This window comes from Chionomys nivalis, chromosome 18 (assembly GCF_950005125.1).
Source record: "Chionomys nivalis chromosome 18, mChiNiv1.1, whole genome shotgun sequence".
In the NCBI taxonomy this organism is placed as follows: domain Eukaryota; kingdom Metazoa; phylum Chordata; class Mammalia; order Rodentia; family Cricetidae; genus Chionomys; species Chionomys nivalis.
In genome coordinates, this window is record NC_080103.1 from 32,958,438 (window position 1) to 32,972,612 (window position 14,175).

The window sequence follows — 14,175 nt, forward strand, 5'->3', positions numbered from 1 at the left end:
CTCTCCAGCCCAATAAATATTTATTTATTTATTTATTGTGTATACAATATTCTGTCTGTGTGTATGCCTGAAGGCCAGAAGAGAGCACCAGACCTCTTTACAGATGGCTGTGAGCCACCATGTGGTTTCTGGGAATTGAACTCAGGACCTTTGGAAGAGCAGGCAATGCTCTTAACCACTGAGCCATCTCTCCAGCCCCCCACCAGTTGGTGTTTTTAAAGTTCTAGCTTCTTGTCGGTTTCACAGTAACCGCATCATCAAGTCTTAGGGTCTTTGTGTGACTCTGACTGGTAAAATTGGAATCTGGCACGCCTTGTGTGTTGAAAGCTTGGTTGTCTACTTACGGCTGGAGGAATGTGGAGGGAGTAGGAGGTGGGGTTTAGTGAAAGGCAGTGACATCATTGGGAGGCTTCCCCCTTAACGGTGTCTTGGATCATAGCCCTTTCCTCTGTCTCCCTTTCTTTACAGACACCATCAGCTGAGTAGTTCCTCTGTCTCATGTTTCTCATCATGCTGTTCTGCTCCATCTTAGGCCCAAAGGCAACTGGGCCAAGTAGCCACAGACTGAAACTGAGCCAAAGGAAACCTGGCTTCAGACATTTTGCCTCAACAGTAGGAAACTAGCATGGTCTATATGAGGGATATAGTCTGTATCATGGTCTGTACGTCTGGCTGTACGCCTTTGAAAGAACGCCTGCCTTTGAGACGCTCTTCGATGCCACTGTGCTAACTTGCTCCAGATGTGATTGTCCTTGACTTTCAGACTTTCCTAGCAAGTTCACAACATAGAACGACTTTCAGATTCTGAACTACTAGAATAAGCTCTCCTGGGGCCGAGTCTGCCTCTGAACTGTGCTTCCTAGCTGTCTGAGAAGAGGGCTAGGAGAGCAGAAGCTGAAAGAAGAATCCAGAAAACGTGACAGATGCTGATTTAGATACTGTTCTATCTCTGAAGAGACGCTGTGACCAAGGCAATTCATGAAAGGAAGCCATTCACCGGGGGCTTGCTTACAGCTTTCAAGGGCTGGACCATGGTTATTGTGGTGGGAACCGGACAAGCACAGTGCTGGACCAGGACCTGAGAGCTTTACATCCTAATCCACAGGCAGCAGACAGAGACAGGACCTGGCATAAACTTTAGATCTGCTCCCAGGGATGCACCCCTCCAACAAGGCCACACCTAATTCTTCCCAAACAGTTCCACTAACTGGGGGCTAAGCATTTCGACAGAAGCCTTTGGGGGTACTAACATTGGGTGTAGTTTTTAGGTAGCTAGGTTGGGGTCCTGCTGAATCCTCTGAGTGGCTCAAAAGCAGCCCCAGGATTCAGGCATGACTGAAAATTAGAAGACTATTGTCAGCACCAGAAACAATAACCTGGAATATTGTTTTAACAGCCCCTGTGATGGTTTATTGTAAGAAAAGCGCTTGGTTCTCTGCATGCGTGGGCCAGGCATCTGCAGATTCAGTCAGCCACATCAAAAATACTAGGAGGAAAATTGTGTGTTCGCCAAGCATGTGTTTTCGTTGTCATTGTGCCCTGAACCTTATATGCCTGCATTATACACACACACACACACACACACACACACACACACACACACACACACACATATCGTTTAGATTGTATCAGCTCTGGTAAGCCTGCAGTTGATTTAAAGTATACATGGATATGCACGGGCTATGTGTATGGATTGTGCTCTTTTATGTAAAGCACTGTAGTAGGTAGGGATTTTGGTGTCTGTAGGAGCCCTGAATCAGAGCCCTGTTGTTGCTACAGGAATAAAAGCCAAGTACTCTTCACTCTTCAGGGGGCTCTGCAGTGTGCCTGGCAAGTGTGGCCATCGGGCAGTTCTTTTCCCATGAGGTGCCCTAGTAGCTTCTTGTTGGATGCTTGCTGCTTCCACCAACAACAGCACTACAGAATCGCACTGGGTTTGCTTCTGGTCCATTGCTGAGATGCCTTTGAAGCCTTTTGTCTCCCGGTTACCTTGTCTTCCCATTGAAGACTCGCAGGGAAATGTCTCTCCACAGTGCCAGGTCTTGGCTGCCTCTCACTCGGCTCTGGAAGACTGTTATCTGATGTAGTGTCTCCTACCCTTAGGAAGGGCAGGCCCTTGGGGCTTGTGGTTTTGAAGAGAATCCTTCCTGTGTTGTTTTCTGTTTTATTTGACAGAGGATGACACTTTGAAGAAGGGGGTGGGACTGGGAGGGGTGATGGGAAGAGCCGTATACCCCGGTTCATCTGGCATTTCTTTCCCTTGCTGTCTGTCACTGTCTCTTTAACCTCATGACCTTTTCGCTGGTGTCTCCCGTCTCCGCCAGATTGAGTTCAAAGGAACGAAACTGTGTGGAGTGGGCTGGGCTTTGGAGGGTCCCGAGTTTGTCTAGGATTCTGTTCACTGTCGCCTACAAGACTCTCAGTGTGCGCTCTGCATACTTCCATAATTTCATTTCTGTGAACAAATACTGCTCTGTAGAGAGCTAAAACGAGTAGCCATGCAGGACTGCCCGCGCTTGAGAGAAGGGCGACTCCAAATGGATTCTCTGAGCTACCCAGACTCAGACTGGAGTGCCAAGGCTGAGCAGATGGATGGCTGAGGCTCCACAGAGGAGGAGGACCGCAGCTGGGGTAGTTCAACCTAGTGCTCTTAGCGGGGTTCTTAGCACCGAAGGGAAGGAAGAGAGAAAGGGAGGAAGGAAGGAGTGACATTCAAGGGGAGTGAGAGCAGAACAGGCAGTGCTGGCTGGCATAGAGGGTGGTCTGCCCATTTGCAGAGGTTTGAATAAAAATGGCCCCCATAGACCCATAGGGAGTGGCTAGTAGGAGGTGTGGTCTTGTTGGAGGAAGTGTGTTGCTGGGGGTGGGATTTGAGGTCTCAGACGGTCAAGCCAAGCCTGGTGTGGCCCTCTCATCCTGCTGCCTGTGGATCGAGATGTAGAACTCTCAAGTACCTCTCCAGCACGTGTCCACCTGCATGCCACCACATGCTTCCCACCATGACAGTCATGGACTAAACCTGAGCTGTGAGCCAGCTCCAATTAAACATTTTCTTTTTTAAGAATTGCTGTGGTCATGTTTTCTTCACAGTGATAGAAACTTCAGCTAAGACTCTGTCCAACAGCCTGGAAGGCTTTTCCCTTGGTCTTCATCTCTACTGATGTTTGCAGGAAGGTGCTGGCAAGCTTCAGTGGGGAGTCTCCGTCAGCTGTGCCCAGGCTCAGTTCTCAGCTCCATGATCTTCACTTGGATTCTGATATAAAAAAGATAATGGCAAGGGCAGGGGTGTTGTTCTATGTGTGTATCTCTCTTTCTCTCTCCTCTCTCTCTCCCTTCCTTTCATTTCCTTTCTTCTTTCTTTCTTCATTCCATCGTTCCAGTATCGATTGGATGATTTTTGTCTTGATGTTTCATTATTTGAAATTCTTTATATATCTTTGATATGAATACCCTTATGTGTGATTGGTGCTTTGTTGTTGTTTGGTGGTTGGTTTTTGAGACAGTGTTTCATTAGGTAGTTTCTAGCTCCTGGCCTAGAACTGAAAGGATGCACTGTTTCTGCTTCTCAAGTGCTGGGACTAAAGGCATGTGCCACCACACTTGACTAAGCAGAGCATTGTTCCTCCTTCCTGTAGGCTGTATCTTTAGTCTAACATTAGGGCTATTGGATTTTGTTTTGTTTTGTTTTTTGTTTTGTTACCAGGAAGAATACTGTTTTAGCCCTAAATTCAGAAGTTAAAAAGCTTTTAAGGTGAAAATAATGAAAAAATTGTATTGGCTAAAATATTATTTTTTGGTTTTAGTTTTAGTTTTGAGAATTCCATAATGCATATGATGTGCTTTGATCAAACTCCTCACCCATTCTGCCCACCACTTCCCCTCCCATCTCCGTGTGCTCAGTTAAGCGCACTGAGTCCACTTAGTGCTGCGTGTATGGGCACGGGTGCAGGATCACCTCCTAAACAGAGCATCTGCACCCTCTCCGGGATCACATCCCTGGAGAACACTCTCATTCCACCAGTGTTCATCCTTTGCCAACAGCTCCTTAACTAGGAGTGGCGTGTCAGGAATCCGTCCGTGTTGGAATTTTGGCTGGCTTGATCTTGTGCAAGTCTTGAGCTGCCGTCACAGCTGTGACTTAGTGTGTGCAGCAGCCTTGTCAAGCCAGGCGATTACCTTTACTGCAAGTGTCCACTGCCTCTGGTTCTGTAGCTTTTCCGCCGCGTCTTTCCACAGTGACTAGGAACCTTGTCGCCAGGGCCTGGGATATAGAAGACCCATTTAGAGTGGAACACTCCAGAGTCCCTTATTCTGCGCATGTTGACTGGTTGTGGGTCTCTCTCTGTATTAATCACCAGCCACTGCAAATCTACAGTTGTTGGGTAAGAACTTCGGATGCAGTTTATTACTGTGTCCATTTAGCAAAATAAGAGTAGTAGGTTCTTATGGATGACTTAGGCAACCATAGGTTTTTGGTCCAGTTAACAGTGCCAAGTCATGAGGAGTGAGCCTTAAGTCCAATCAGAAAGCGATTGGTTATTCTTATAATCTCCATTCCTCTGTTTCACCAGTGGCCATATCGTACCAGAACAGTTGTAACTTCAAGGTTCACAACTGTTGTTTACTTTTCAGTCCCAGTAGGGAGACTGACTTCTAGGTCAGTACCAGCTGGATTTCTCTGTGTTCTCTGTGTATATGGTTGTGGTTGGTGTCTTTAGGGAGGGTAACAAAGAAGTCTGGCAATAATAGCCTATAATGTTTGAGGGGTCCTATACCTCTCAAAAAAGGTATCCCATACCTGGTACTGGGCTTTTTAAATAGCTTGTATCTAGTAGAGGTGTTGTCCTTCTGTTATAGAGCAGCTCCATTTGAACTCTATGCTATCCATAGAAACAAGAGAGACCCTGCCTCAAAAACAAGGTGGAAGGAGAGAACGAGCTCTTGAAAGGTTTTCTCTGACTCCCCTATCTCTCTCTCTCTCTCTCTCTCTCTCTCTCTCTCTCTCTCTCTCTCTCTCTCTCTCTACACACACACACACACACACACACACACGTACACACACACACATGACTATTTTTAGAAACCATCACCACTGTCCTGCAAAGAAAAAAACCCTGTAACAATTTCATCTCTGTATTTAAAAAAGCAAGGGGATATTTTCCACATACCCCCAAATAGGGTCTCACTGTGTATCCCTACTGGCTTTCCACTCCACCCGCCTGTCCTCTTCTGTTGGGATTGCAAGGATGCAACACCTCTTTATTCTTTTTTTAAAAAATATGTATGGGTTTTTTACCTGCATTTACGTCTGCACCATGTGTCACAGTTTTTGATGCTTGACCAACTTAGACAACTAGAAGGCACTTATCCATTGAAGTCAGTTTTGCTACCATGGAGACAGGAACTGGATCGGAAGATAGTTGAATTAACAGCGGGCCCTCGTGAAGACCGAAGGGCAGGTCGAGCGACATCAGAGGCTCCTTGTGGGTGCCACTCTTCAGGTGTGTTGAAATGCATCGCGCAGTTGGGCGTCCATCACTTAGAAAAATCAGCTCAGGTCCAATTTGCCTTCCAGAGCTGTGCCTACTGAGGACTGACTTCTGTTTCCGCCCCTTTCCTTCCCCGTCTCTCACCTTCCAGTGTGCATAGTTTATTCTACTTTGTATCGGGGTCGTATATTGGAACCTGTTTTCTGTGTGGGAGGAGATAAATTACCACGGATGTTTATCTGGGGTAAGAGAGCGGTGGCTGCTTTCTGCTTGTCCCTCCCTGAACATACCTTCTACTGTCCATACCTCCTTCCTCCTCCCTCAGGTAGCTCCCAGTGTCACTCAAGCTGGCAGGTGATAAAGTAGACCTTCTCAAGGCATGAGGGTACAAGGGAGGGAACCTCGCTGCCCAGGAGACTCACTTTACACCGTAGAACTGTCTTCTGTAAACTAACTTACAGGTGGGCGGGACTGGATCCGTGAAGCGCCGCTGTGCTATGTGAAACTTGCAGGATTTCCTTTTCTGATCTTGGTTAAGCAAACACGCAGTTAATGTAAATTATCCATTATCCAGCCCCCGTTTCTCTAATTATGGGTAATGGAGTGTGAAGGGGCACAGCAATCCCTGAATCATCTGTTTACTTCAGCGGAGCCTCCCTTGGTGATGGGGGAGGGGAGGCACCTGCCAGTCGGCTGCTCTCTGATGCTGTTCCAAGGCTACCTGAAAGCCTAATGAGCCTGAAGAGGAGGATGTGTGTGACTCTTTCATTTGTTTGAAGTGAGAAATGACCTTTTTTTTCCACTTTGTCACCTGAAGAGGAACTGCAGTCAAATGGAGTCAGTTGTGGCTGTTTGTTTTTAAGACTCGGTGCTGACTTTCATTGTTGGGTGTTCGCAGTAACCTAACCATCTTCTTAATATGTCCATTCTGACCCGCCGAATCGTGGTTCTCTCCTGGGCAGGGCCCACAGGCAGCCTAGATAGAGTCCTACATGGTTGTGGTCTGCTCCGGCAGGGCTGGCTGACCGGAGCTCTGGGCCTACTTCTGAGCAGTGTGGTGATCCACATCTCTCAATCCTAAGCCTAATTATGTTTTATGGCCAGCAGACAGCCCTGCTGTTCATTTTCATTTCTGACAAGGCTCTAATTGATGCCCAAGGTCCTGTCTTTAGCCGCTGGGCTCTGCCTAAGTGTGGCTAGCTGGTGCATTCACCTGTGCTGAACGAGAAGAGAAAAGTGTGTGATTTTGCCTTGTTCCAGCTACAGCCGCCGGAGCTACCACTGCCTCCTCCACCTCCTTTTTTATTTTATTTTTGCTCTTGAGACACACTTTCTCTGTGTGGCACTGACTGTCCTGGCACTTGCTCTGTAGACCAGAACCCACAGATCCGCCTGCCTCTGCCTCCTGAGTGCGGGGGTTAAAGGTGAGCACCACCACCGCCCAACTTTATATTTTTCATTGACTAGACTCTTTAAGAAAGTTTTAGGGCAAAGGAACTTGAACTTTTTTTTTTTTTTTTTTTTTGAGACACGGTCTCACTTTTTAGACCTGGCTGGCCTGAAACTTAAGTGGTTTGCCTGCCTCTGCCTCCTGCGGGCTGGGATTAAAGGCGTGGTGCGTGTCATTTTTAATACTGAAGTTTCAGTTTTAAATAAGTTTCGGGAGCTGGAGCAATGGTTCAGCTAGTAAGTGCTGTTTACTCTTCCAGAAGACCCAGGTTAGATTCCTAGCACCCACTCGGTGGCTGACATCTTCTATAACTTCAGTTCTCGGGGACCAATTGATCCCTTCTTCTGGTCTCCATGGGCTCTGCATGTTGCATAGACACATGTTCAAGCAAACACCCATACATGTAAAATAAAATAATAATTCTCAAAAAGGAAAAAGTTGCTGGGCAGTGGTGGCGCATGCATTTAATCCCAGACAGAGGCAGGTGGGTCTCTATGAGTTTGAGGCCAGCTTGGTATACCAGGATAGCTAGGACTACACAGAGAAACCTGTCTCAAAAAACCAAAAAAAGAAAAAAGAAAGGGGCTTAAGGTTTTGGTCTTTCAAATGTAGTGTTTTTCTAAGCCTAGAGAAATGCCTTTCAAATGTATTTTTTAAAGTGTTTATTATTGTGTGTGTGCAGTATAATTTGAATTTGATGTAATAGAAGGCAGATCCCAGAGCTTTCTGGACAAACTCCTGGAATGGTATGTCCTAGATGGTTGAGATAACCATGTGTCATAATGCCACGTGCTGGAATCTCTCTCCATCTTTCTTAGGAACATGGTGACTAACAACTTCATCTTTAAAATTTAAGGTCCAGCTGATTCTGTTGCTCTGTGTTGCAACACCGCTAAATCGAGGTCCTCGTGCCATGGCTCAGGCTTTGCCTTGCTTGTTGGATTCTCTTCTTGGCCCCAGCTTCTCTCTCCATGCTCCTAATGGACACTGTCTTCATGGAGAATTTGTGTGTAGTTACTGAGGCTGTGACAGCTGGTTAAGGTCTCCTGCCTGTCACTGCTGGGCTTAGTGGGTAATAACCAGAAGCTGAGGACCGTGTGAGGCATGGAGGGTGGTACCCTGTCTCCGAGCCCCTCTAAAGTTAGGGGACTTGTATTTCAGATCGCATCCAAGTATGACCAGCAAGCGGAGGAAGATCTGCGCAACTGGATAGAAGAGGTGACAGGCATGGGCATCGGCACCAACTTCCAGCTGGGCCTGAAGGACGGCATCATCCTCTGCGAGTAAGCGGCCTTCCTGGACCCTCGACAGGGGGTGGTTCCTGCCCTTCCGCCTTTTCCATGGGCCTTTCCCTCAATAATCCTGGCTCCCCAGCTAGTGTTGGGCCTTGATCTTCTACCACCGTGTTTAACACTTTCCTTTACTGACTCCAGGGAATCAGCTTAACATCCAATCCTTGTTTTGACCCATAAAGTGTCCTTGTAATTTTGTTTTTAGACTCATAAACAAGCTACAGCCAGGCTCTGTGAAGAAAATCAATGAATCCTCACTAAACTGGCCTCAGGTAATTGCCAAGTGAGCAACCTCCAATCCATCCTTTTTTCCCCCTTTCCTACCTCCTCCCTCCCTCCCTTCCTTCCCACCCTCTCTCCTCCCTCCTTCCCTTCCCTCCCACCCTCTCTCTCCTCCCTCCCTCACACCCTTCCCTCCCTTTCTCCCTCTTCTCTCCTCTCCCTCTATTACGTTTACTTTTAGACATTTTTTGCATTTAGTTAGTTTGCTTTGAAGAATACAATTTTACACACATGCCACGTAGACCATAAGAATAACGGTGAGGGGGAGCCCCAGTTTACGATGAAACATTGCATCGCAGCTTCATTTCAATGGCACTTATGAAATGGCCTTAGCTATTTTTTGGTCTTAAGTGGGTTTGAGAGATGGCGACCATTTAGTAACCAACTTACTTTGAAACTAAAATTAAAATACATAGTGAACTATTGATATTTGTGTGTAACTTTTGACAAAGAAAACTCCAGGCCTAGATCACTCTGATACAGAATTCTTAAACACATGTAAAGACAATGGGCCTCTGGAGCAGTGGGCAAAAGTGGTCACCACGTAAGCCCAGGGAGGGGAGTTCAGATCCCCGTAAAAGCTGGGTGGACGTGTAAATCCCAGGTGTGTGGGAGGCAGAGACAGGGAATCGCCAGGGCAAGCTGACTAGCGACACTGACTGAGTAGGTGAGCCCTGGGTGTGCGGAGAGACCGTCCTTGTCTCAGGAATAGAGTGGCAGGCGATGGGGGAGGAAATCTAATGTCAGTCTCTAGCCTGCACATGTAACATGTATACACATGGGGGCACATGCACCTGAATGTCCACATGATGCATACGTGCATACCCCCACACATTCATACATGACCAGTTCTGTCCTTAGAGAGCTGTGAAAAGCAGGGAATGGGGGCCAGTCTGTGGAATGCTTGATTAGTGTTTGGGAAGTCCTGGCTTGGATCCCCGGCAACAGGTATGGAGGGTGGGGATCTAGGCAGAAGGTTCAGAAATTTAAAGATCTTCTGTTGTAACCAGTTTGAGGCCAGTTTGAGCATCTTGAATTTTGTTTTGTTTTCATTTGTTTGTTTGTTTAGTCTCAAAATTAGAACAGGGAAAATGTGGTTTTTATTTTGTTGTTGCTAGGGTTTGTTTTGTTTTGTTTTAAGATCTTAAAGACTGTTCTATAAACCCTTTTCCAGAAAGAGCTGTGTACTTACTGTGTATATGATAGGGAGTCTTACCCCAGACCCCTCTGTCTGGAGTCTGGTTAACCAGTCATCAAGACTGCAGATTCTTGGTGTGTCCATAGCTTCAAAGCTGATGTGCCTCTTTCTGCTTATACAGCTGGAGAATATCGGCAAGTTCATCAAAGCCATCCAGGCTTACGGTATGAAGCCCCATGACATATTTGAAGCAAATGATCTTTTTGAGAATGGCAACATGACCCAGGTTCAGACTACACTGGTGGCCCTAGCAGGTCTGGTACGTACCTACTGTACAGTTTCCTGCACATAGGTGGCGAATTACATCATTGTTCTCTCAGGGATGCGCAAGGGGGCGGGGGCATGTGTCTTCCGTAATTGCTACTTTGTGAAAAGACTGCTGAGCTCAGCTTGTGTCAGAGAGGTTAATTAGAACCCTCCCGTTTCAAAGGGTGCGCTATTATCACTGAGCGGCCCTAAGTAGGTTTTCTCCCTCTGGTATGATCTCACCCTTGAGCCTGTCGGTGGACGTCACTTCTTTGTCATCTCCTCTTCAAAATGCTGGTGGCAGAATATCTGTGTTCCAACTCAGCTGGTGAATGTGTTTATGTCTAGGCAAAAACAAAAGGCTTCCACACAACCATTGACATCGGAGTCAAGTATGCAGAAAAACAAGCAAGACGTTTTGATGAAGGCAAATTAAAGGCTGGCCAAAGTGTAATTGGTTTACAGGTAAGTGGTGTGATATTATTTTTTCATCCATTAACACGGTGTCATTAATTATCGCTACACAAAATGTTATGCCTCTCATGAGGAAAGTGTTCACGAAAGTTCTGTAATGCAGATTGCTCACATATTACATGGCTTATACGGTTTCGACCTATTTAAAACCAGTGGTGGGGCATGGTGGTTTACATCTGTAATCCCAGCACTTAACAGGGTGGAGCAGGAGGGCTGCTCTGAGTTCGAAGTCCTCCTGGGCTGCATACGAGTTTCAAGACCAGCCTGATCTCCAGAATGAGATCTTGTTTCAAAAAATGAAAATTAGCTGGGGGGGTGGTGGCACAGGCCTTTAATTCCCCAGCACTCAGGAGGCAAAAGCAGACAAATTTGAGTTCAAGGCCACACCGAGAAACCTTGTCTCAAGAAACAAGAAAAAGAAAAGAAAAAATTAAATAACACAACAGCTATAAGAAAATGATGGTGGTGATTCTCTCCCCACCCCTCCGAGACAAGGTTTCTCTGTATGACAGTGCTGGCCATCCTGGAACTCACTTTGCAGACCAGGCTGGCCTCAAACTCCTGAAGATCCACTTGCCTCTGCCTCCCGAGTGCTGGGGTTAAAAGTGTGTGCCTCCATGTCTGGCTAAAATGATGGCATTAAAAAAAAAACCATTCAGGTGTGCTGCTCGGCTTGCCCATTTTTCTCTTGGGGATTAAGTTTTGTTGTTGTAGTTTTTTCTAATCATACTGTCTTTTAAAAAGAAAGAAAATGTACTTTATAAATTCTTAGCTGTTACTGACCAAGGGGAGCAATAATACAAGGGCCATAGTGCCAGAATCGTTACACACGAGCAGTGTGCAGTATTGCGACCAAGACTTGCTGATTGGGAAGTGTGTGGTTAGGGTGACTTTTACAGCCTCCCTAAAGAGTGTCACGAAACCACAAACAAGTGGTGTGAAAGCCGAGGACCTCCCTGGTGAACTTTCATTTTCAAAAGTACAACATTGTTATAAATGGAGGGCAGTTAGAGTGGACGAGCCTGAACGCTGATCAGTGAGAGAGCCCCATACGGTTGGAGCCTGCAGCCTAAAAATTAACGCCAGTGTTTGGAAAGATAAGGGAAAAAATAAGGTTCTAAAATACTGTTAACTTCTAAAGGGATATATGTTTTTTTTGTACAATGTGGGTTTCTATATTTGGCTGTAGATATACTCAGGGACACATATGCAAATAAACCCCAAGGGGTATTCACAGATGTCTGTTGCAAACCCCAGTTGCATCTATACAGATGTTAATATTGCAGTAATTCACCCCTCCTTTTTCTTTGCTTATATGTGTGTGTGAATCTTTGCCCGTGCAGGGGTTTTGCTTTTTGGAATAGACATTTTCTTTTGTAAGTGTTCTCTGAGCATGGTGGTGTGCACCCATGAACCCAGTACTTGGGAAATGGACCATCAGGGGTTTAAGGTTATCCTTGCCTACCTAGTGGGTGCAGTGCTAGCCTGGGTTTCTGAGAGACTCTCAGAAAAGCAAAGCCCCACCCACACTCTTTTAAAGTCATAGGAACTGGTTTCCTCCTCTCTCAGCACTGATGGCACTGAGAAGTCCTGGGTCTTGTAGTTCTCAGCTGGGGAGAGAAGTTAATTATTCCTCTGAAGCTGCCTCAGTTCACACTCCTGGCTGTCTCTTCCTGGTTCTAGCCAGTATATAAGAGTTGTGGGAAGAAAATGTATCTTTGCTCTCTGAAAATGTTGAGGACGGCTAAGTACGGGCCTTTGCTTTGCTGTTTTAATTCTAAGCACACAGGCTGCACTTGCAGCAAAGATTGCTATGGACTTTAGCCCAGCACGACATTATAAACTTACTGAAACATTGCATGCTGTTTCTGTAAGTGTTCTTCCCCCCTTCCTTGTGACTTGATTATGTGACTCTGGAGTGTGAACTTTGTAGATGGCAGCAGAAAGGTCGGGTGCACCTGGACCTGGAGTCAGAGGCTTTGTCCTCTGGTCTACACTTGCTGTTGAGTTCCTTGACTGAAGTGGGCACACTTTGAACTGGTCCCTGTGCTGCAGAGAGTATAGAAAAGAGGGGCGGGGATTTCTCCATGGTTCTGCCAGCACAGTAGCTTCTTATTTAACAGTATGCCTCTTTCTGCAAGTCTGTATGCAGCTGATTGTTCTGTGGGGTTCTGTGTATTGAAGAGCATCTCGAGTTTTTCTTTTAGAGGTAGCCTTTCCATTTTGCTTTCAGAAGCACAGGGGGAGTCCATACTTAGTTGCCTAGGGCTGCCTTAGCTCGGGAACTTGTAAGTCCCCTACTTCCCCTGCCCGTTTTTTTTGGTGCTGGGTTCGAGATCTTTGTACATGGCAGATGAGGACTCTAGTGCCGAGCTACACCCACGCTCTACAGTTCCTTGTTGTATTGTGTATACGTTACTGACTTTTGATAACCAATGCTGATCTTTTCACTTGAAAGATGGGAACCAACAAATGTGCCAGCCAGGCAGGTATGACAGCCTATGGGACCAGGAGGCATCTTTATGACCCCAAGATGCAGACCGACAAACCCTTTGACCAGACCACGATTAGTCTGCAGATGGGCACCAACAAAGGAGCCAGCCAGGTGAGCAAAGGGCACGGAGGCCACGCTAAGCGAGCACTGACCCCGTGTGTAGCTCAAGTCGCCGATGGTATTTTTCCTATAGTATTTTTAGTCTTCAGGAAAGTAGGCTTTGCTGGGAGAGCAGAGGAATCAAAGGGCCCTTTCTCCAGGCTGCGCAGGGTGTAGCGTGACTAATGGTTTTGATTGGCAGCAAGAACAGTTGGCCTTTCTGCCTCGGCAGAAGAAAAGAGTGATGTTTATGTGTGTTCCTGCTCCTAGATCCAAGTAAAAGATGGTCGCTCCTCCCTTACCCCGGTTTGGTTTTGCTTTTCAAGGGGGCCCCGTGTTTAAATGGGTCTGTAAGATTATCTGGCATTTCTGCTAAGAGCTGTTTAGTCAGCATATTCTCACGGAACAGTAAGTGAATGAGAGAAAAAAAAAAAAAACGAAGGAAGCACACGGCTGCTGCTAGGTATGGTGGAGGAGAAAGTTTACTGTAGACATTCAGAAGAGCACAGCCAGAGGCAGGGACATCTGGGAGCATGCAGAGTGGGCATGACCAGACTGAACTGGGCCATGTGTGGAGAGGGGAACCAGGTTCAGCAGCCAGGAGGCCAAAGGTGCAAAAGGGACGGGGAACCAGAATGTCTGGATTACATAGGGAAGAGCCCGTGGGGGCCAATGTGCCAGCCATACCCTGTAGCAAGTGGGACTGAGGGATGCTGGGAGAACCTGGAGGCCAGCTCTTCTTTGGTGTGTTAAAATGGCACCTCAGCCATTTGTTTCTGGTTTGAAACTTAACATTGAGTTACGGGAGAAATGGATTTGTATGAAAGGTTAGTTCTGTAATGTCAGTGTTCTAACTCTTTCTGTGGTTGCAGTAAAACAGTCTGACCAAAAGTAACTCGGGGAGGAAAGGCTTTGTCTGCCTTACATTTCCAAGTCACAGCCCATCCTGCAGGCCAGCGAATGCAGGAACCTGGAGGCGGGAGCTGAAACAGACACCATCAAGGAATGTCACCTACTGGCTTCCCTGCCACCTTCCTTAGACAGCCTGGCCTCCCTGCCCAGGGGCCCTCCCGCATTCATTAGCAATCAGGAAAATACCCCTGAGATACACAGACACAGGCCAATCTGATAGAGGCAATTTCTTCATTAAT

At 46.7% G+C, this 14,175-nt stretch overlaps 1 protein-coding gene across 1 annotated transcript in view; it reads left to right on the forward strand.

The window, feature by feature from the left end:
- Positions 1 to 14,175, forward strand: part of Cnn3 (calponin 3) — a 30,897-nt gene that overhangs the window by 14,600 nt on the left and 2,122 nt on the right. Inside the window, exons 2-6 of the mRNA XM_057794197.1 lie at positions 8,101 to 8,222; positions 8,437 to 8,503; positions 9,833 to 9,970; positions 10,306 to 10,422; positions 12,890 to 13,036. Coding sequence (XP_057650180.1) covers positions 8,101 to 8,222; positions 8,437 to 8,503; positions 9,833 to 9,970; positions 10,306 to 10,422; positions 12,890 to 13,036 — 591 coding nt within the window. The remainder of the gene's footprint in view (positions 1 to 8,100; positions 8,223 to 8,436; positions 8,504 to 9,832; positions 9,971 to 10,305; positions 10,423 to 12,889; positions 13,037 to 14,175) is intronic.